This window comes from Anoplopoma fimbria, chromosome 21 (assembly GCF_027596085.1).
Source record: "Anoplopoma fimbria isolate UVic2021 breed Golden Eagle Sablefish chromosome 21, Afim_UVic_2022, whole genome shotgun sequence".
Taxonomy (NCBI): Eukaryota; Metazoa; Chordata; class Actinopteri; order Perciformes; family Anoplopomatidae; genus Anoplopoma; species Anoplopoma fimbria.
In genome coordinates, this window is record NC_072469.1 from 19,470,942 (window position 1) to 19,495,084 (window position 24,143).

Here is a 24,143-nt window from a genome sequence, read left to right on the forward strand (position 1 = left end):
TGGCATGTTAGAGAGAGAGAGAGAGAGAGCAAGCTTGGCTAGCAGAGGACATGCAAATATATTTGGCACCAAATCCTGAATAATAAATATAATATCCTGTAATCTAATTATATATATATATATATATATATATATATATATATATATATATATATATATAGCCTCTCCTTCATCCTTTACTCAGCTTGATCCTAATGCAATACTTGAATTTCCCCCATGGGGATCAATAAAGGAATATAATAATAATAATAATCATAACATGATTATTAAAGTAAAGCAAAGCCAACCCTGTTTACATAACAATTTATCTGGTGATTTAGGTTTGAGGAGAACTGCTTTCAAAATGAAGAAGTATTTTTTTTTCATATTTAGTATATAAATGTCTATTCATTAATAAATAACACATTATTCAAGGTAAGGAAAGGTAATGGGGTGAAATATGATAACAGTATAGTTATATAAAATGTTGCCCTGCTTTTTGCTCTTCCTTGATATCAACCTGTGTTTGCCCTGCTTGGTTTTGCTTCATGTGAGGTGGTTAACCTCACATGAAGACATTGTGAAACAGTAGAGCCAGCAGTCATTCATAATTCCCAGTCTCAGTAGGAATATTTCTATTTTGATTGCTTTTTTTTTTTGAATTCCCTAACAGATGTCAGTTGCGATTTTGTATTAAGTTAATGGGTCAGAGGAATACTATTTGACCATCTGTCTACAAGAGCCTGATTAAAGGTAAATACAGGGGATTGACATTGCATAAACGCTTTGTGAAAAGTAACTTAATAGCCACGGTAAACATCATCACAAAAGTGGGTTATGTCAGGGTTGTATTCCAATTTGTTCTATTTCACCTTTATATAAACTGTATCCTTTGTCTGACATTCTTCTTGAAATGCACAATGTGTTACCAGTGACCACTGTTCCTTTTTGATGGCGTTTGGGATGATGTTTGAGACTGTTCCCTTTTGACTTAGTAAATGATATTGCAGTTTTTGGCTCATGCACCAGCAATTTTCGCACCGATGATTTGTCCTCTTTTGAGCTCTATTAGTTGTTTCATGTTGCGTGGACGGAGCGATTTGATTTTCGGCCTAGTGTTAAGGGTGGTAATTTAGTGTGCCAAGACGGCTCCAAATCCAAAGCTGTTATTTTCTATCTAAGGTGTAGTCTGTAGATAGATCACAGTCACCTGGCTGTGATGCTAATCCCGAGGCTGAAAACTAAGTAAGGTACTGGAGGTTTACCGACATGCAGCTATGCAGTACTGCTGATTAATCATTCTGCTTTTGAAAGATGAACATTGGCAGTGGTTTAACTTGACTTTTCAAACTTTTGTGATCAGATGCGCCAGATCACGACTCATCTGTATCCACATATGTGTCCACACTTCAATGCTACCTGCCTGATCAGATAGTGACAGGATATATTTTCTGGTCAAAGAAGCTGCTGTAAAACAGAGGATAAACACATTTCATTTTCTATAAATTCTTCACAATCAAAGTACCCCCGTTAATGTTGCTGCTTACTTGTCCTCATACTGTCCAAGACTGGATCTCAATGCAATGTCAGGCCACCTCGGCATGTGGTCTGACTGATGTGATCCCAATGCGAGCATGATCCGATATTGGAGCATACAGACTTGACAATTAATGTGTTCTGGCATGATCAAAAAGTCTCATTAAAAAGACAGATGTAACCATGTTGATGCATTGTCAAATATGATATCAGCGATATCATCCAGACTGTCATGCAAGAAAGCACACAATAAAGACCCCTCCTTTTTAATATTATATGTATATACAGCAGAGTCTTGATAATGATAATGTTTTATTAAACATTCAAATCTTAATTCAAAGTTAAATGGATTGGCATGCATGTCCAGTAGAGTGAGTAATACAGGCTTATATCATAAACATCCTCTGGTCTTATTCAGGTGTCTGACTCACTCACAACCATAAAAAACGTATACAAGTTTGTTGAATCTACATGTTCAAAACTGCTCTCCTGGATTGCATAACACAGAGTAGCACTGCCGCCAGCACATTTCCTTCTTATGCCTTAAGCTACTTCCCTGCTGTTTTTCTCTCCCCTTGATAAGGCACTATGTTTCTCATACCATTGGCAGCATAAAAATGGCATTCCATGAAAGGTCACCAGATTGAGCCACTGAGTCGCTGCCAGGGAGAAGTTACTTTACAGTATGGAGTGTGCAAAAAGTAAACTCAACTTTTAAATAACAGGACACTACAAAGGATAAAAGGAGAAGCCTGAGAATGCAACTAGCCTGCAGAGACAACGTGCAAACACATGCACATGTTCTTGAAAATGTAACCCCCACCCCTCCATATTCACTTTTGCCTGTCTGTCAAAAGCATCCACTCTGGTGCCTCCTGAAAACCGGACTTCTTACATTGTTAGTACTCTCTGAGCTCAATGGTTAAACAACTGAACCTGCTAAGAGGGAAGGGGGTCCAAGTACGTAAAACAGTACAGAATAGCCGTGGATGGTACTGCCCCTCTATTGGTCTAATAAAGCAAAGATGTTGCGTAGAATGATTCAAATAATGTCAAGATACATAAAGATAAATGAGACGTTTATGTGGCCCAGTACATTCAGTGTACATTCTAAGAATTCTCGTTGTTTAACAGCTGAGAAAAGCTATGGATATGTGTTTTGAAATTACTTTGTGTGGTAAAAGGTGTGTGGCAGCTGAAGATAACCTTTGTTGGTAGGTAGCCAATTTTACTTTAATCCTAATACTTGCATCTCTCAGAGCCTAAATAGGTTACACAGCTCATGGTTTTACAGAAATGATTTCAGTGGAAATCTACGTTGTAACCACTGGAGCTTAGTGGGTGCAAAAGCTTAAAAAAAACAGAGTCTACAAAATCAATCTCAAACTCAGTACAAAAGCATCTCCTGGTCTGCATGACATTACAAATATAGAATAAGTCTGGTCTCTCTCTATGATCTATTTTTTGCTGCCCTGAGTTCACATGTTATGATTTGGCTGCCTCAAAGTGTTTTCTGTAAATGAGCCTTTCCCCTTTCACTGTACGATTGTGAAACTAGCCAAATAACCATTCTCTTACACTTGTGCTGACATGAACAAAATAGATGCTAAGCACAAATATGGCACATAGGATTGCTAGGAATTTCACCATTCTGTAGATTTTGAAGTTGTAAAAGGAATTATTCCCTGCTTGTCTGTCAGTCCCTGGTGTGTGTACGTCATAATGTGTAACACTCTTGTTTTACTGAGTAGATTTGTCACTGGCTAGAAAGCTGCAATGTCTTGTCCATAGAAACACTGAACTGTTTTACGTGGTCATTTGACTAGTAAAAAAGAAAATGCCGATTGTTGTTAGTTTGTTATGATGACAACACACGTCGTTGGGGCCGTAAAGGGTTGTAGCAGCTCGCCAGGAAGAGAGCGGCCTGCTGGCCACCAGCCCGCTGTTCCGCTCATTTCTGTAACCACTGTAGCATTAAAGCATGGCGGAATTAGTAAGCTTACTAATAAGCCAGCTGTTTGCTAGTTAATACTTTTATGCTACACCGATAACAGAAAATAAGCCGAACAAAGTTGTGACTTATCTGACGATAGCAATGTGCTTTCCTGCAGTATGGCAACAGTGTGTGGTGGAAGCATTTCGTTTTTCCCTCTGGCTCTCTATGCTTTGTAACATCATTACTCCACTGCTCATTTTAATAGTTACTGCAAAACCTCTCCTCAGTCTGTCCATGACATGCCGTAATTAGGTTTAGTTTATATGGAAGTTAGCCTGCTACAGCGGTCGCAATGTCACCAGTACAGAAAACAGTAAGACCGCTAAAGTGTTTGTTACAATTTCTCTTTTATTGTTACCAAGTACAGTGCCACTTTAGGGACTTTTTATTTTTTTAAGCAGGCATTTTAATTATTATAACCTAAAAGTGTGAGTTAATAAAAAGTAAGTCTTTCCCTGTCATCATACAAATAGCAAGTTAAAAATAACTTTTTTTTCCTAGAGGACTTTGTATAGTATAGGCACAGCTTAATCTAATTATCTAATTAAATTCTGAATTGTAAGTCTTCCCTTCCTTTGGGCTTCCTTAGTTCTTTACTTTTAGTTTTTCTATGTGTCACTCTTTTCTTTCTGCACCTCCATAAAACCCTCTCCACCCTGCAGGTTCATTCACTATTTCTGTCATGGCCCCTTTTTCGTGTCATCCTGTATCTCTGGCTCACTTTTCATTCCCTGTCCCCCTCTCTCTACGCTTTCTCTGCCGTGTCCTGCCTCTCTGTCTGACTCAGAGTAGCTGTGTCTAGTTCTGTGGATTGCATAAAAGGGAGATTCTATAAATATCTGCAGGAGTGACCCACAGCTAATATGTGTGATGATTATGGTGAGGAAAACAGAAAAGCTGGAGCCTCACATCCTTGCACCCTGAGGCAATGACAGACTCATGGAAGCATCTTGTGGTTTCATTCCAGCTTGTCTCAAAAAACCTTAAAACATTTTTATTTTTTGTATCCGCTCTTGCATGCATGTAAACATATGCAAGTGCCTTCCATACTCTTGTGTGTTTTTCCTTTGCCACAGAGTCACTGTGCCATGGTCCTGTGGCACACTTGCCTAAATGCAATGTGACCTGTTGCTGAGCAGCTTCATTCACTCAACATTACAGTCCATATACCATGCGCCTGTTTGTTGCTCAGCAAGTCTAAACCACTATATCCTTTAATAGCTGGACTTGCACAGCACTGTTTGCTGACCTGTCTGCATATACCCTGATGACAACTTTAATTTCTGTGTTACCTATTTCCACCTTTAGTCATTTGTCAGTTAGTGTTTCAACATGGTAGGAGGAGTGTATCTGTTGTAAGAACATAGCCCCTAAAGAGATGCTAACATTGAATAATATTTGTCTGAATTATATTTTAAATATACCTGGCACATTCTGCTGTGGTCTAAGACTCGGAAACACACACTTCAGCATTTCAGTGTGTGTAATTTGGGGACAAAAATGGGCCAAACTAGACGTCAACCAGCTGTTAGTGTCTGATGTGAATGCACGTATCACAACACAAAGCATGACTACCATAAGCCTTTAATTACACTGCAGATGTCTTACTCAGGTAGTTGCTCTCGCTAGTGCACGCGCACACACACGCACACGCACATGCATGCGCACACACACGCACACACACGCACACACAAATGCAGGAGTCCTTTTACCTTACCACTGCTCTACTTTTAGCATCACTGTGTCCTCATTATGGCTGTGAGCAGAGAGAGAAATGGAAGTGAGGGCTACCCCTGACCGTGAAGTTAAAGCTTAGTAAGTAAATAAGTAAAATGTATTTATAAAGCGCTTTTCACAGACAGAAGTCACAAAGTGCTTCACAACAGCAGAATTTCAGACAAGCAAGAAAACCAAAAACAAGACGTAAAACTGAAATGAAAGTGTGTTTAGAGTGTACAAAAGACAGTAAATACCCAATAATAACTTAAGTTAAAAGCAGACCTGGAGTGTGAATTTTATAGAAAGGCTTTTCTAAAAAAGGTATGTCTTAAGCTGGTATTTAAATGAAATCACAGATTCAGATAACCGTAGGTGTGCAGGCACAGCGTTCCATATTTTTGAAGCCACTGCCTCAAAGGCTCGGTCACAACGGGTCCTCAGGCGAGTGTGTTGGACAGAAAGCAAATTTAATTTGTTTGACCAGTGGTATATTGATTACTCTTCTTCCCACTTTTTTTTTTTTATCTACCTACCCTGCCCTATTTTGGGATAATTACTTTTTATGGGTTAATGAATTTGTGATACCATTGTTGTACTGTGTTCAGGGCTTTCAACCTAAAGAGGCTTGATTTGGATCCTTGGGTAAGGTGTATTCTTCTGTATGTGGATAATGTTAAAATTGCTACATACTATGAATTGTTTTGGGATTTTAAACAGGTCAGGAAATGAGTAAATGGCCCAGTAAAGTGGTCAGTGAAAGGTCAAGTCCACATCCAACTCTATTCAATCTACTACAGCTGTATGTGACCTTTGATGCTCACTATCTGACGGTTAAATGGCAAATCTCCATTTAACTTGTGTATCCAAACGGTACATATCAGATTATCTTTGTGGTTTATGAATATCATCTGGCATGTTGTTGTCTGCGAGTATACCAGTTGATTAAGGTGCAATGTTTGTTTTTTAGAGCCATTCCCTTATAAGTGCAAGACTTATGATGATGTGTGGTGTGTGTGTGTGTGTGTTATGTGTGTGTGTGTGTGTGTGTGTGTGTGTGTGTGTGTGTGTGTGTGTGTGTGTGTGTGTGTGTGTGTGTGTGTGTGTGTGTGTGTGTGTGTGTGTGTGTGTGTGTGTGTGTGTGTGTGTGTGTGTGTGTGTGTGTGTACTTGAGAAAACATTTTGAAGTGGATTCTAATGGTTTTGAAAGCTGTCGCTTTATAAAAATACCACACTACCAGATTGAAAAATCATATTCCCTCCTACTATATTTACTACTCTACATATTGGTTAATTACATGATCAGTCAGTCTTGATCACACTCTAATTAGAGCTACTTACACTTTAATGTCTTGTAAATTAGCAGAGAGGAAGTGCACGCTAACACTCCTCGCTATCAAGGAGTCATTTCTTTCGAGCACATGTGCCATTTTCCCACTCATTATTGACAGCTTGACACTATAACACTTGGGCATGCTGTAAAATGAATCCAATAGAAAATATATCATATAATGATGCTGTCCTATCTCCCTTTATTATTCTTGTTCTCCTCCGTTACAAGTATTTCCAAACTCTCCTGTTTACTTGAACAATACACTGGACTGGACTAATCATACAAATGCACTTTACAAAAAAGGTCAGAGCAGACTGTATCTGCTGAGGAGACTAAGGTCCTTTGGAGTGCAGGGAGCACTCATGAGGACCTTTTTCGACTCTGTGGTGGCATCAGCCATTTTTTATGCAGTGGTCTGCTGGAGCAGCAGCATCTCGACAGCCGACAGGAAGAGACTGAATAAACTTGTCAGGAAGGCCAGCAGTGTGCTGGGGTGTCCACTGGATACGGTGGAGGTGATAGACAGTTAGTAAATAGGGATACCAATCCTCTGAATCGGATGAGGACCAATCATGTATTGGTGACACTGAAGCAAGTGAACCATGTAGCGCATACACACGCTAGCCACCAGTTTACATAGTGAAATATCAGTGAGCCATGCAAACATTGGGTTTAAATTGGTAGGGCTCGATCCAATATACGACTATTCGGACGTTTGGGTGTTGGGTAGGTTTACGTTTTTTAATTTTAGTATTCCGATTTTATAAAAAAAAATGTAACCCATCGGGAGAACAAGCCAAAAAAATGCTTCTTATTAAATAACAAATAAAAATACAACCAAAAATATTGTAGAGTAACCGAATCCTTAAAAATTACATCTCAGCCTAGAAAGGAGAAAGAGGTGCGTGTGCCCTGTTCACACAAGGCGTAAAAACGGCACTCTTGGACTCCGGATTCCAGAAACTGGTGTTCAGGACAGCGCTAAAATTTGTTCACTTTTTTCACATTTTTTAGCAGCACTTTGCAGTAGTTAAGTATTGTATGGTTAAAGATGATGCAGACAGAGTCTAAACATATTGTAGGACGCTGATTGGAATGGTTGACAAAAATGTATCTTTGACCTTCACTAACAAAAGAGGAATTTGGCACTAAAATGACTAACAAAAGAGGAATTATCCTTAAAAACAACTTTTTACATTATTGACACATTCTTGATGTAGCTTGAAGGTCATTAACTGAGTTATCAGCATTTAGTATAGATGAAAAAGATGACAGTAAGTTTAAGCTTTCCTGTTCAATGTCAAATGCCGCCCTCCATCCTGTTGACAAACCTGATGATTAGTCTTGCTTCTTTCCTTCACGAGAGATTTCTCTCCGTACTTTCATGACCGTTCTACGTCATGCACCTAAGAAATGGCCCAATCGTATGTATTTTGACATCCAGATTTAAAAAAATTCAAAGGTGTCGCAATCTCAAGCGTTCAACACTATCATCGGACTGTCATCTGCAAGAGTGAGTCATCCATCTGTCATTGTTCAGAGCGACAAGGCTATGCCATGCTGCTGACGGAGCACACTTTATTCACCAACTTCCTGTCCGATGGAGCAACTGCACACGCTTAGTTCACTGTGGGCCGGAAAACCATTCTTCATCACCATGGAGACAAACAGGAAGTGGTGGTGTGAAATTGTCTGCAAGTTTGCTAGCTGCAGGAAGACAGGCAGATATGCTGGAGACATGTGATTCATCAAAACATAAGAGCCACACTTAGCTCAAGATAGAAATTATGAGCAGAGCCTAGCAGATAGGAGTACTAAACGTTCCTTAATGTGATTTAGGTACTCCATGGGACCGTTAGGTCGACAGTATTAATCATTCATGCAAGCACCTTCAAAAACAGTTAGCACTTTAAAATAGTCATAATAGTAACTGTCAAACACATGCTTTTAGAAAAATGGCCTACTCTATTCATTCTGACTTGGACTCTTATTCTCTGTTGACATCTTTTTTTAAATTGTGGCCGATAGTGGCAAAGAACATTTGCCAATTAAATAGTAATAGTACAAAGGGTGCAGGAGTGGGGTTTGGGGGTATTCCAAGCAGATGCACATTTATTGTATGGGCTTATACTTGTGGGAACCATTAACACATCTTTTCATCAAATCTATTTTTACCAGGTTTTTTGTATGTACATGCATGTTTACACTAGTGTCTTCGCTTACGTGCATGTGTGCTTCGTAAGAACAGGCATTGTCTCTGCCTTTGTGTGAAACACAGCTTTGTTGATTAGGCGACATCTCCCCACTGAGTACCCAGGATGCATCTGTGGTATAGCATCACTGTGACGTTGGTGCCTGTCACACCAAGGAACTGAAATTTTTGGGGGATATGGCATCTCTGGACTTGGATCCTCTGCTTGCTTTGTCTCTCTAATGCCGTCCTTCACAGATCTTTTTACTCATGCTTTCCTGTCCTTTTTTTATATACTTTCTTCTTACTTACAGATATGTTTTTTTGTTTCTATTTTTGTTTCATAAGTTTCCTGCCTAGAAATGATCTCCTGTTCTTAATGTATCTTCTGTTAACCGTGCACACACATTTGCTTAAAGCTTACAATAATCCTAGAGGATATTTAAAGCGCAGGGTCAGGTATATTTAGCTTGAATTGTAACTCTTACCTATAATAAGACAACATCAAAGTGCTGTACGCAAGGTACACAGCCGTGTTCTTGAAAGGCTTCTGTGCTCAGATTGTGCATGTTTGCTGACCTGGTAAACTGCAAAGTTGGAATAGTGTACAAAGGCAGACCTTTGCACTTCACTGGACAAGCTTTTGCAGACCTCAGCATTAAGATTTGTTTTACAGACTAAAACAGGCAAAACGGACTATTAATGTTGCTAATTTGACAATTTATTTTTTAGTAATTATATATTCATCAAGCCATATTTATGCTGCCATCTCAATTGCTGTCAATATCCCACAAACCATCGAATCTTTTGGGTCACAGAAATTATATCAATCACAACAGTGTGCCAGTGGCAAGGCTGAAAGGCATTTGTCTATTGGGAGAGTTTAGACCAAAAGTAGAGATGATAATAATTAACCGTCTAACAGTTAACAGACGGATTTCATTTTGACCTATTAATGCAGTCAGTTATACAGTTATAGTATAAATAAATAGGCTATTCAAAATTAATAAAATAATGGCTGGTCCATCTTAAAAGGTCAGCCCACCTTAAGTGCGCTTGAAGTGGAATTGTTGCTAACTTTGTAGCTTACTATATACTCTATATAAGAAGTGGAGCTAGGTTGCTTGCTCTCCTGTACGGTGGTGGACGTGGGTGCCTGTTTTGCACATACACTGCAGCTGTCTATAAATTATTGTTTTAATCTGTTTTTGCATCGGTTATCGTTGCAGCTTGGCGGCTTGTGAGGCACTTCAGCAACAGCACCCCTGCATGCAAACTATCAATCTTGTCGGTCGACTGTTTATGATCAGTGAACGAGGGCTGGCAATCACTCGGAAAGAACCAGCCCATAAGTCATAAGTCAATGTCTTGCAGTCTATTGGAGGTCCGATATGTTAGAAGTCTAGTTCTACAGCAATTTTAGCAATGTATAAAGCTGAATCGTTGGGACTGTACTGTAGAGGAACAAACACACACACACACACACACACACACACACACACACACACACACACACACACACACACACACACACACACACACACACACACATTTTGTGATTAATGTTGTAGCCACCAAAGTTTAAGTGTTTAAGTTTATTCGTTGCACATACATCACAAGTGTGCTTGGTAGGATGACAGGTTATTAATAGATTCAAGAAACTTGCCAGCTCTCCTGCCCTGCAGCCAACAACGAATACACGCACACACACGCGCACACACACACACACCATCATCATATTTGTATCAAGCTGTGCCTGAGTCATAACAAATGTCAGGTCTAGGTATTACAGCAATGTGATGCATGACCAGTTCCAAATGGTTACCCCTGCAATGTGCCGTATGTTTTAGAAACCACGTTGTGCAAGATTTATTGAATTGGTGTGTAATTTGCATTTTGTTGGATGGCAATCGTGACCATAAATATGCAATCAATTAAAAACATGTAACACGTCCGATTCAGCTGATCGGACGTGACCTGTCACAGCCACACACACACACACACACACACACACACACACACACACACACACACACACACACACACACACACACACACGTGTCGCTGAGAGAAGAAGACTTATAGCTCACAATTTTCTTCAATCTTGAAAACAACTGGAAGAACTAACTTCATTTATGATATAGTAATTAATTCCCATGCTGCTCAGAGTAATCGCCGTGACCAGCTCGTCTGCATACAGCAAACAGCACAGAGCTAAACAGCTAACATTACTAGGGGTTTCATTGACCTGCATAATGGTGCGTTATAGCGCTTCTCAGTAAAAATTTGTATTGGAAGAAGGTAAATCATAATGCTATCAGGATGGTTTCAAATGTATTCTTGTAAAATGTAGTTATTGGCGAGAAGCTACTGAATAAATACAGGATGTTTTCACAGCAATATAAAATGGATATTAGAGAGGGAATTAGAACCAGTTTCACTTCCTACCCCCAGCTCTAAGCAGCTTAGAATATATCACTAACTGCAAATGCCACTATAATTAAAAAAAGAATGAATGTTATTCTGGAGCCTTTTTTGTCAATTATAGCTCTTAGAAAGAAATGTTGAATCTGCAACAATCTTAATCGGCAGGGTAGACATCAAATATTGGATATAAGAATCAGCCAAGAAGATTTGGTGCATCTCTAGTTCACACTCTAACTCACCTAATACACAACATGTAGTTTATGTATTTTCAAACTCAATCCTCAGATATGTCATTAAATATTCTTAAAACATTACCCCTCTGGAAACTAAAAGTGGTTCTTACACTGCCTTAATTGTCCCCAATTTGTTTGTAACACATACTTTATCTGATTAGAGCGTAAGATGTGAGCATTACGCTCAACTTTAGCTAATGCCAGGCTCACCAACTTATGAGTGCATTTCAACATGCACATAAAGAGAAACGTCACCAAACACATAGAAAGAAAAATGATATATGCCCTTGAATTGTGAACACACTCAAACAACTAGAAGATTATAAAATTGCACTGCAGCACAGACTACAGGACGTTGTGATTATGTTTCCTGCAGGAGTGACACATAACCATCCGTTCACTCAAACAAATCTCTCTGAACTGTGAGTCCTCATCTTGCCACATTCATGTTTACGTTGAAAACACCTTGAAGATTCATCAGTTCCACTCGCCCTTCCCCTTCAGCTGTCCATCAACCCTGTTCACTATATCATCCTGAAAATGTAATTTGTAAACTCAGTGCTTACATCACCAGGTGTTCTCTGCCAAAAAAACGGTATTGATTTATGACCCAGACCACATTTCTACGCCTGAATCATAAATTAGCCCAAATAAGTAACTTCCAGGCTGCTTTAATTGGGGGGAAAAAACTTCTCAGTTCTTCCTTGTGCCTGTTATGGTTGCTTTGTTGTTTTTTATTCTGCAACACACCACATTTTACTCAGTTGTTTGAGGTGGTTAACAAGGAAAAGTGACATAATCATGTGAGTAGTTTTTGTGCAGCCAATGCCAGAACCAAATCCTTCTGTTCCACTGAATTTCTTTCAAAAGCAACATCCAGTCATAAGCATTCACGCGAATGCCACCGCTGATCTTTATCCTAGTCTTTTTAAAAGGTGCTGCTGATGGGGTTGGATAATATGGTTACTGAGAAAAGGTTACTCAGGTCGAGCTGTGAAGTACACAGCTAGCACAACTGTACAGCAATGGTTGCAAAGCTCCACTACCAGATTTTTGCTCTGCATTTGCAGGGATTTCAGTGTTGAATCAACTGATCACCACATTATGTTTATCACTGGTAATCTTTGATGATCTTTGTTAAGGTTTTGCCTGTGTACCCTCAGTGACCCAAGGCTCAAATTCCTATCTTCTAGCATTACTTGTGTGACATGTGCTTTCACTGACATGTTTTTGACTGCTTTGTATTGATCCTTCACTGATCTCCCCTTCTTCCCTTGTTTGTTTTCTTTCTTTCCAGATAAATGAGTTAAGCCATGTTCAGATTCCCATCATGCTCATGCCAGACGACTTCAAGGCCTATTCTAAGATCAAAGTGGACAACCACCTCTTCAACAAGTAAGATCTTTTCAAATGTATTATATAAATATTGTATTTTCCTAAATCTGTGAAATATTATTTAGAACCTGGAGCATCTCATAAACTCTGTCACTGTTTTCTTTGTACACACAGGGAGAATATGCCCAGCCATTTCAAGTTCAAGGAGTACTGCCCTCTGGTGTTTCGAAACCTCAGAGAGAGGTTTGGCATAGATGATCAGGACTTCTTGGTATGAAACTAGAAACGTTATCCTTAAACCTACCTGAACCTTGTGTATCTAATACATGTAACCCTCTGGTGCTATAAGTTCACTGAAACACTTTTAACTGTTTCAAAACTAATAAGATCACAGCCGTATTTAGTCAATTATTTCACTTTTTTCCTTTCCCAACTTTTGTTTCAGCCTTGATTTCTCCCCCCCCCACTCTTCCCTAGTAAATCCTCACTCCCAGTGCAGGCAATGAGTTGGCAGTATTTGGAGGTCGTTGTGTCCCGGCTCAGTGCAGCTGTCCTTCTCACATGTTTACATTAGGGTTCGGCTGGCTGCAGTGAGTGGGCAGTTGGGGGTGTTAAGACACTGGCCAGTGGAAAGGAATGTTGTGACATTCTCAACATAAAACTACTTTTCAGCATGAGGCACTAGTCACATTGCGGTCAGAAAGGTTTATTGGTTTATCATTTTTATCTTTTTGCTCTAAAGGCCCGTTGGTATGATTTCTAATTCAGTGGTAAAATTCCTCATTACAGCCAATGGTCACAACCAGCTGCAGGCTCTTTTGATGACATGCACAGTAACCATTAGTTTTAACGAGCATTGCTAGCAGTATTAAATTAAGTTTGGTGAGGGTAACTGGAGTGCAAACAGATTAACCTTTTTCTTGTCTGGTGGAGAAAAAATACTAACTAAAAAAAAAAACATGCTTTTTATTTAGCAATGCCAGCCTCAGGCACAGGGCCTCTTAAACATTTCAGCTTGTGACACAAACCACCTTAGTGTCACACCAGGACCTGGACTGTAAGTAGGCTTCTAAGGTTCCATGGTTTTAGGAAGGTTTTTTTAGGTTGTACGTGCAAGCAAAAGATGCTATGACTTGAAGAGGGGAGAGTGCACTGAGGGCAGAGGACATGAGGAATTCTTGAAGAATGAGGCGTGGAGCCAGGGGTGTTGGATCATGTTACTTTTGAGCTCCAAAGTCTGGACAGCAGCTGTTTGTGTCTGTGTGTAGGTTTGGACAGGGTGCAGGCGTAGGGGTCAGAACCCCACATGTTTAGACTGGAGATTGAAAGATGGTCGGACAACAAGACCGTAGAGGCAGGACAGGCAGTATTGTGGGAATCCATTCAAGTACACTAGACTACTTCAACCGTTGAACCAACTAAGAAAATGTGTACTCGTAGTTGACCACGCATTCAAAAAATGTTTTCTGCATTCCTGTGAAACAGGAAAAGTGACAGCTGATCACATGACAGTGTGAACATCCTAATTAACATTCATTACTTTCTGCTTCTGTGTTTTCAGAACTCTCTGACACGCAGCGCTCCTTTGAACAGTGACGCCCAGGGACGGAGCGGGGCCCGCTTCCATACCTCTTATGACAAACGCTACGTCATCAAGATCATCAGCAGCGAGGATGTGGCAGAGATGCATAACATACTAAAGAAATATCATCAGGTGATGACCAGTGGTTGCGATAGACTTTCTCATTGCCCGTGATATTGACTGCCATCGTTGCAAAAAATCACTTATTAGCCGTGATTTTAATGTTTTAATTATAATAAGACAAAGGCTAAAGGTGGAGTCTGTTATTTTAATCCAATACACTTTTTGTCAAGTTCAGTGAATATCCCTTCACAGTCCGCTAGCTGTCTCTTCTGTGTGTGCAATGGGAAAAAAACTCTGTAAATGTGAAACAATCAAAGTGGAAGGGACTGAGCCACTCCGATCAGCCCTAGTGGCTGTAGTCTCGTGGCCTTTCTTACTCTTTCGTAGTTCTGAAAGCTGAACTCGCGCTTTGCTGCCAGACTGGAGACTGGACCCAACACACTCTCTGAACATGGAATTTCTCGATCCTGCAAGCACTCGCTTCAACGGGGAAAATTGTGTTTCATTCACACCTTCTGCACCAGTGGCGCAGCTGCACTGGCACCCGTTTGTGACCTGTACTCACAGAAGCTCTTCAAGGTCTCCAGTCTCGCAAATTCCAGGCGGCCTTCAGAATATTCCGTCATTTAAAAAATAATTCTGTCGGTGACGGAAAATATCCTGTTAACGGGAACCCTGGTGATAACAGGTTGATTTACAGTAATGTATATAAACGCAAGCCTTCATTCTTCTATACGGGATTTCTAAAACCGTGTGTCTTTGGTAGACTCAAAATACCTCATAAACATAATGTTACAGTACTAATACCCTCTTCTGATACAAACACCCGTCTCCTTGGGGGACCACTTTACATCGGAGACCCTGTCCTTCTCTCTCATTCTTTGAATGAGCTTGTACAACATTGGACTAAATTATAAAAACACATGTTTAATTTGAAAGGTCATCTTAACCCTTTTTGTCTTCCTACATTACAAACTGACACTAAGGCCCTCAGAACGCACAGGTCAAAGACTTTTACCAACCGTGATGCTTTTACAGCTTTTGCTCTAAAATATTGATTTTGGTTTGCTCAATAAATTTCAATAAGTGTGAGGGTATAAATTCATACCATTTCCTAGTCCAGCTGTTGTTAGAGCCCTCTTGTCTGTGTGAGAAGTGGTACTAAGTCATAAAGGTATCACTATGTACTTAACAACCTTTCTTTCTCAATGTCTCACTGTCTCCCCTCTAAAGGCAGTAAGCATAGAAATACTACATAGACTTTCAAAGGGCCAAACATTAAAATTCCTTGCTCTCTTTTCGTAGTTCATCGTGGAGTGCCATGGCAACACACTGCTGCCTCAGTTTCTGGGGATTTACCGGCTCACCGTGGATGGAGATGAGACCTACATGATTGTCACACGCAATGTCTTCTCTCATCGCCTTTCCGTCTACAAAAAATATGATCTCAAGGTAGGAGGGGAAAACGGATCAAGACTAAAGAAAGCAATGAAATGAAAAATGATCAGATAGAATATGAATATTACAATAAATTATGTTAATCTAATTTATAGTTGCACTATACCAATCACTTTTTACCACAATTTTTTTTTTCATGAACCTGTTATCACTGATCATCTGAGCTTTTGGTGCAATAATTAAAATGATGTTTATCGTGTAGTTTTTGTCTAATTTCCCCTTCTTTTGTTTCTAGGGTTCCACTGTGGCAAGAGAGGCCAGCGACAAGGAGAAGGTACAGTCACCTGTCAGGCGGGTTCAGCTGTTTTACACACCCACATAACTTTCAACTTCAGAAGAGGCAGGACCTCTTAACCTTTAATGGTTGCTTTAAAGAGACGATAATAATGATAATATTAACTCAAGAGTGCTGCAAATTAAAAGCAAATTAAACAAATTCGTCAAACTAGCACAACAGTTAAAAAAAAAGAAACATCAAAAGAAACAAGATCACGCCATCGGCAGCATATTTTTTGTTTCCACACCGACACCACGTTGCCACATGTCAATATGCAAACCACTAAATTATGCTCCAAGTCTTATTTTCTTCTTAGGTACACTTAGTAAAGCAATTATCCACTCCCTATATTTTGTAAAGAAAATAAAACGAGTGAAACTGTTAACAAACAATTTCCATTTTCTTCTAAATTTTTACTCGAAAAACTACTTTTGTCCATTGAACAGATAAGGAGGTGTATCACTAAAAGACCAATTTGTCCGATGACAGTGCAGGTGGAAGTCGGTGTGGATTAAACAAATGGACACTTCCATAGTACTTTGCTGTCTCGATTATCATGTAAGTTTTGTGTTAGGAACATGTGCAGTAAAAAAAGTGTTCAGAAAACTCTGGAATAAAAATAAATTAAAAAATAGTCAGAGCTGATTGAACCCGATGTCCATTAAAAGCCATGTGGACAATTAGAGAATGAGAGAGAACAAACTGTGTTTCCAAGGGTTTGAATAACCTACACAGCTTCAAACAATTCCAGGCTTACTGTCATCACCCAAATGGGCAAACTACCCCAACTTTGGTGTCTGATTTTGTTTCCCTTTGGGTGGAGATGACAGTAGCACATACCCATCTCCTTCAGTTAGCACCTACTCCATCACCCCATTCCCTTTCTAGCCCCTGCACGCTTTTTTATATCTATATTATTTGCTTCATCCTCTCTAACCTCGCTTCTGCTGTTCCATCAGTTCCCCTGCCTGCTGTTTGTCTGTGAAAGATTGAGGGGTGCGCGTGTGTGTGTGTGTGTGTCTGGGTATATGTAGGGTGTAGCCTTTTATTCATCAGATGCGTGTTCATGATGTGTTTTCTAAATAGCTGTGTATTTTGCTGGTGTGTGTGTGTGTGTGTGTGTGTGTGTGTGTGTGTGTGTGTGTGTGTGTGTGTGTGTGTGTGTGTGTGTGTGTGTGTGTGTGTGTGTGTGTGTGTGTGTGTGTGTGTGTGTGTGTGTGTGTGTGTGTGTGTGTGTGTGTGTGAGCAGTATATACAAGCTTTTGTGTGACTGATAGTGATTGAAACGTTACTGTTTGTGGGAGACTGGCTATCTTGAGTTTTTGCTCTTGGCTGCTTGGACAGCCACCTCAAAATGAATTCACCATGCTTACAATTAGAATTGTGTTAGCTTACAATAAGAACGTTTGTTTTTTTTAAACAATGTGTTTTGTATGGATAAAGGTTTTGACCTTTTTAAATGATGGAAGTTGCTGACAGCGTCCTTGAACACTTTGACTTTGGACCACTGTTCTTTTGACCTGACAGCTCAGCAGAATGGAGGGGGATGGTTGTCCAAAGTGTTTTGTTTTTCATTGCATGTTTCGAAACGATGCCCTGCCAAGGTTGGTCTGACCATAAAAAAGCTTTTCATATGAGAGCGTTACAGTTATGACCAAGAGGGGTTTGAACTTTCCAACTGTTTCTTTTCTTAGTTTGAACTTTCCAACTGGTTTTACAGGGGCTTAATTGTGGGGCACCATGCAGTGAGGCATAGAGGACTTCAGGGAATCCCTGATCTAAATATATCCTTCTTCAAATGGAAGTAAAAACAAAACAGCATTGGGTATAAAACAGATGAACGGAAAGACAAAGCAGCTGAGGATTACACACACGTGAGGCTCCTGTGTGACCTCTTTTTGTCTGCGGCTCAGCTGTGTGTGAAACACCATTTAAAGTCTAGTAATAACGGAGGAACATGATACATTTTGTCAAGCTAACATGAATGAAGATGTTATTTTCTAACACACTGACTACCACTGACTCTTAACTCACACATATTACAAGTTGTCGCTGTAAGTCTGTGAGGGAATTCTGTAGTTCTTTCACCTTTCAGTGAAATGCAGCTCATACAGTAAGCGTCATACAGTAAGCGTCATACAGTAAGCGTCATACAGTAAGCGTCATACAGTAATTTCCACCATAAGTGAAATCTTTCAGTATTTTTACTCACATGCAGAATGCAAAATATAGTACACGATCTCTCACGTACTTTCAATCTGCACACACGTTCTCTTCCGATTTACAACGAGTCACAACTAAGGCTCAGACATCAAAGACAAGATCTGATGAGAGACGTGCTGGTTTCATCACATGAAAAACCTTTGTTCAAACACACAGTTTCAGACAAGCTTACCTATCCACACCTGCACATACCTACCACAAGTTCTCAGCGGCTATAAATTAATGTTTTTCTCTCCTTGTAAAGGTTAGTCCTTAGTAAAGTCTGTTAGTTTAGTCCAGTATGTGAACACCACACTAATGCCAGGCTCACTAGTGTGAACACTCACACACAGTGCAGTTGGCCAGTAAAATGAAGAGGAGGGTGCATCATGCCAAATGAAAGGAAAATCGTGAGTTTGGTTCAGAGGGGAGAGTGTGTGTGTGTTTTAAAAAAAAAAAAAAAAAAAAAAAAAAAAAGTGTCTTCACACACACTCAAACAACAAGCATGGCAGGGTTCTTATCTGACTGCATGACCGTCTCCCTTTCATGCATGCGTCTGCATGGTTTATAATGTTTTTCTGCATCTTTATTGAAGTTACATTATTTCTAGCTCCATTCTGTTGCACATTTTGGACATGTTCTTTTCTACCCACATATGACATGTACTTTTATTTTTCATTAAATCAATTGTGCAGTTCTTAGTAGCTGTTGTCTCATGGTTTTGGCTATCAAACAGCAGCAATTGGCTTCCTAACGCATTTTATGAACAGCATTTTACCAAGCAGTGGGTCAAATAATCTTAACTACCGCCCGGACTGGGTAAATATGTTCTTATTTAGGCTCATCAAATCACATTAGTTACTTTAGTCTACATTACTTTTGTTGTGGTTTTCCACCCAAAATCTGTCTATGACCCATTTAGGACACTGACCCACAATTTAGTAAACGTGTAAGGCATTCGTGCCATCGCAGTAATTGTGATACGACCTGGAAAATGTAGACGTTTTGTTTGTATGTTATAAGATAGCCTCTGGTCCTTGGTTTGTGGAATACCATCCGTCTCTACTCGAACTCTGCTCAGTAGCTATCAGCCGCAGTTGTTTGATGTTTTTGTTTACTCTCGTCTCTCTCCTCACGCCAGCACCGGCTGGTATCTCCTGTGGGGGAACATGGCTTTAATGTGTCTGTATGACTGAGTGTGAAATGTCTTAATACTTTCTTAGTAGCCGTTTGTCTAGTATTTGTAATAAGACCTTAGAAATATTACCACACCTGAATAGTGTTTTGTCACAACACAGGTTAATAGAATGCAAATGAGTTAACGGTAGCTTGCTTGCTCTTCGCAGTTCCAGCTCCTAGCCTCCTTAGAGTAGCGCCGCAGACGGCTTCCCTTCTCTACCAGGCATTTATGCCAGGTGAAGGCCGACCAGAATCATGCATATATTAAATAGATATAAAATCCTATTGATTAATTATACAAAAGCATTGAAATAGTGTAACCACAAAAAGTTGACTTGGGGAACTTTCGCGTTCACGCCCTTTCCAACCCTGGACCAATTTCAAAAAAAACAATTGTGTTCTGTAACATTTTAAACACTTTGCCTTTACTTCCAACTTCCTTCCTCCCTTCCTCTCTCCTTTCTTCTCTCCTTTCCTCCACCCCTACCGTCCCTCCCTCGCTCCCCCTTCTCTAGCAGCCGCCCCAACCAGAGGATGTGCCCCCGCGGCCCAAATCTGGTAACGTTCAGCAAAGGCTGCAAACACTGCGGATTGCCACGCGCTTTTACTGCGCCATGAAACACGTAAGAGATGTAAGAAAACCAGGGCTCATATACCAGGCATGATCTATTAAACCAATCTTTTTTTATTGTTATTTTTTTGTCCGGCCGAGCATTTTCGTTTCCTCGTCTTATCAAAGCTCTGTTATTTAAAGGCCATATTTTTCATCCATTTAAAGTCACCTTTTGCTCAGCAAGTTCCGTTTTAGTTTTGCCAGACAGTTTGTCTTTGTTCCCACCATTCACTCAACAGCAACAACATGTATGTGAAACACTGGAGAGCAAGAAGTGGAGGAGTAAGGTGGAGGCATGAATGGTAGGGACACACGGCAAAAAACAGGACCCAGAGATGGAAAGGGAACGTACATACTTGCATTCCTGGAGAATTATCTTGCTTGGTTGCTATTTCTATTCTAAGTTTAAAACAAAATGATAAGATTTTCTTCAGTACAATTGATAAGCAGACCACCCGTCTAGGCTAATGACAGCTGTATATAAAACGGAGCATATTTTCAGTTTCTGAAGAATTCAAATCAAGATGGCAGAAGATAACTTGCTCTATGTCTTACACCCCACTGCAGCTAAAACACTTTGTTCAGTTAAATATAATGTATTAGGTTGTAGTTGAGCCGATGCCTTGGGACACTGGTTGATGGCTATTCTGAGAAATGAGTCCCATTTGTTTTAAGGCATCCTAAGTATGGCAATTACATGTGTCTCCGTTCTCAGTTTGCTCCTAGTTTTGGGGGGGGACATTGCCTGTTGTTTCCACCTTTTTATAATGTGTTCACATATAACAATGCTAAATAACACATGAAATGCTTGACGTTGCCTTGGCTTGCATGTGGTTGATATGAACCTGCTGATGTGCTAAAAGCTGTTCAAAGTATTGAATGATGATTCCACATGAATAAAGCAAGTGACGGTTGATGATAAACAGACAAATTCTGGCAAGGTCAGAGCGCATAATTTACAAACTGGATATCACTGATGTGAAACCTGCAAGTGAATGTTAATCTACGCCTGACAACATCGGTGGGAATATAACTGGATACAAAGGTCTAGGAAAACACCCCAGTGTTAGCAAACCACAAAGACTGCAGCAAGGAATAGCTTTGCTCTTCTGACACGGCAAGACATCAAATTTGCCTTTTTCCAGCCAGCTGTCAGGAGAAGGTCGGGGAAAAATTCACCTGTCACTCAGCAACCCACTCTTTTTTTTCCTGCCTCTAATATATCTTTCTGTTTTTCTACTTACCTCCATGTAATGCACCACTCAAGAGTTAGACACATTTCATTGCAATCATTGTACTAGAATCAGTAACAAGTGCACTTACAGAATCCTTTGCATGACTGGGAGAAATCATAAGACTCAATGAACCGGTTAGAAATATAAGACAGTTGAAAACGATGGCGAACAAAAGATGAGTGACTGTAACAGTTGAGGTGTCGGTTTAGGTGACAGGCCTGCAAAAATGCTCTCAGGCTATGTTCACCCTTCGCAGTCAGCCTCATGTTGCGTCCTCATTTACTTTTTATGTTGCATTTATACTCAGTCTAGCAAGTTGTACATTCCATACTTCTTGCAAATTGGAGGTCTATGTCTGTATGTATATGTGCTCAAATGTCCTATTTTGTGAGATGTAATCAAGTCTTCATCTGTGTAAAGGTGTAATCTGTATGTGTATGTATGTGTGTCAGTGTGTGTCGTCCAAGCTCATTCTAGTGCTACAAAGTGCTGTTGTGTTGCTGCTCTTCTCCTGCTGCCATAGAAACACCGTAGTAGCTCAACTGCTGCCGTTGCCTTGTTACCTCATGTCCTGCTCTCCTTTTCCTAAGTGACTCAGAACAAGGCCCGTCCCTCTTCACATAGCACCCTCTACAGGCTGCTGGCAGCTCTGCAGCAGCCTGGTCATGAAGTCAATTAATCCCAGTGGACAGACATTTTAAATAGGAAACTCCTTCATTGTGTTTGTAGGCTGAATAGTGGGAATCTGTCACAAAGATACAGAATGTGCTGGCTTAACAGAGTTAGTTATAAAAAAGAGTTTATATTAGATGCGAACCACGGTCTGGTTTCCGAGAAGCATCTTAGATGAACACTCTTTGTATAATGATTGAGGGATATACTCTGTTCTCAAACTGATAAGAACAGGATGCTTTTTGGAGACCAGCCCACTGCCAACAAGGGCATTCCATGGCTTTGATTTGGACGTCCTTTTTTCATGACAGAGTATGGATCTACCAGATGCATTTAAAAAATCTGCCCAAACTTATGTGCAATTTGCCAGAAAAAATGCTAAATGCCATGTGTTCCATGGCACTAAGCAGTGAATACATTTCACTGTGAACTATATGGAAAATATGCAAATGGTGCATCAGATAGGTCTGTGCCCTGCTGTGAGCATGCTGCATGTATGATTTTACACAGTTAGCCTTGGTTTGGACAGACAGCCTGTACCTTGACAGCCACCTGACCAGGAATATGTGTTGTATTAGGCTGAATCAGACAGGCTCATCTAACAAACCACAGGCTCAAAGCCTCATGTATGCCAAAGGGGCATTTCAACATGCAGGATTGTCTTGTCAAGCAGATATTGTTAAAGACGGTTGACGTGACTAATGTCTAAGATTAGAATTAATCTTCATCATCAGGCATTTTGAAATACCCCTAATAATTCTTATAGGTAAACAAGACGGCTATTTGCTATGTTTTAGTCCTGTGTAATGATATATACAGTATGATAAATTGTTGTTTTTTGTGGAAAAAACGATGAAGAACAGTGATTCTGCTGTTATTGCTTTTGTTAATCTTTTCTTTATAGTCAATTCTGGACCTTTTAATGTCAAATATCTCAACCAATACTAAATTATATTTAAGGATTCGACTTTGTGTTATTGGATGAACTGATCTGTTCTCAAAGAAAACTTGATTTGCACACCAGAAGTCTGTCATATTTTTGTTCAGGTCTGCTGCCTACAGTGCCGTGCGCCTCAGGTTTGAATCGTCTCTTTTTATGGTTTCGGCTGTTGTTTATTTGGCCACTAATCTCCAATACTAATGGGCAGGCGAAGGAGCTGCCCACCTACAAGGACAATGACTTCATCAATGATGGGCAGAAGATCCACATCGACGGGGAAAACAAGAAAATGTTCCTGGAGAAGCTTAGGAAAGACGTAGAGGTATGTGTAACTGAAAATTACAGAGAAGTCCACCACCTCCTGAGTATCACCCTTTTCTGTCTGTATGAATACATATTCTCTTTCATCTTTTTTACCGTTTGCTATCTCCCTCCTACATGAACACTCCTCCTGTCTTCTCACTTGCTTTTTATTTCCTCTACTGTCCTACCTCCTTCCATCGTCCTTAGTTCCTCGCCCAGCTGAAGCTCATGGACTACAGTCTGCTGGTGGGGATCCACGATGTGGAAAGAGCCGAGCAGGAAGACGTGGAGAGCGAGGACAATGAGCCCGATGAGGAGGGTGAGAGTGACGGAGGAGGCATTGGAACACCTCCAGACAGTCCCAGCAACACCTTGGACAGCACCAAGCCTCTGTCACCTGGAGAGTTTGATCCCGCCATTGACGTCTACGCCATCAAAAGCAATGATAGTGAGTAGCCAGATATTTGTTTTTCAGGCTTATAATTCAATGATAAGTACAACCCTTACATTTAGAGAATTTTACATGACAACTTAATTATATATATTGTACTGAGAGCTGCCCCTACTGGGTATTGTAGTTCTCGTTCTAGTTGTCAAACCTGCTGCTGTCAGAATTCTTTTTTTTTTTGTCTTATTTATCAATACCTGATTTTGCCTGATGACATCGTGCAGATATATAGATTTTCAACCAGGGTGCATTTGTTTTAAACTACAGGTGCTCCCAGGAAGGAGGTTTACTTCATGGCTGTCATAGACATCCTGCAGCATTACGATGCCAAGAAGAAAGCTGCACACGCCGCCAAGACTGTCAAACATGGAGTATGTAGCTGCATAAATGAGCTATTTGATTGCTTCTGTTTAAAAAAAAATAA

The 24,143-nt window shown here is 40.1% G+C and overlaps 1 protein-coding gene across 2 annotated transcripts in view; it reads left to right on the forward strand.

The window, feature by feature from the left end:
- pip4k2aa (phosphatidylinositol-5-phosphate 4-kinase, type II, alpha a) overlaps nt 1–24,143 on the forward strand; it is a 30,060-nt gene that overhangs the window by 1,485 nt on the left and 4,432 nt on the right. For both annotated transcript variants that reach the window (XM_054622608.1, XM_054622609.1), the window contains exons 3-10: nt 12,709–12,806; nt 12,921–13,017; nt 14,308–14,460; nt 15,697–15,843; nt 16,085–16,123; nt 23,177–23,290; nt 23,479–23,719; nt 23,987–24,090. In XM_054622608.1, coding sequence (XP_054478583.1) covers nt 12,709–12,806; nt 12,921–13,017; nt 14,308–14,460; nt 15,697–15,843; nt 16,085–16,123; nt 23,177–23,290; nt 23,479–23,719; nt 23,987–24,090 — 993 coding nt within the window. The remainder of the gene's footprint in view (nt 1–12,708; nt 12,807–12,920; nt 13,018–14,307; nt 14,461–15,696; nt 15,844–16,084; nt 16,124–23,176; nt 23,291–23,478; nt 23,720–23,986; nt 24,091–24,143) is intronic.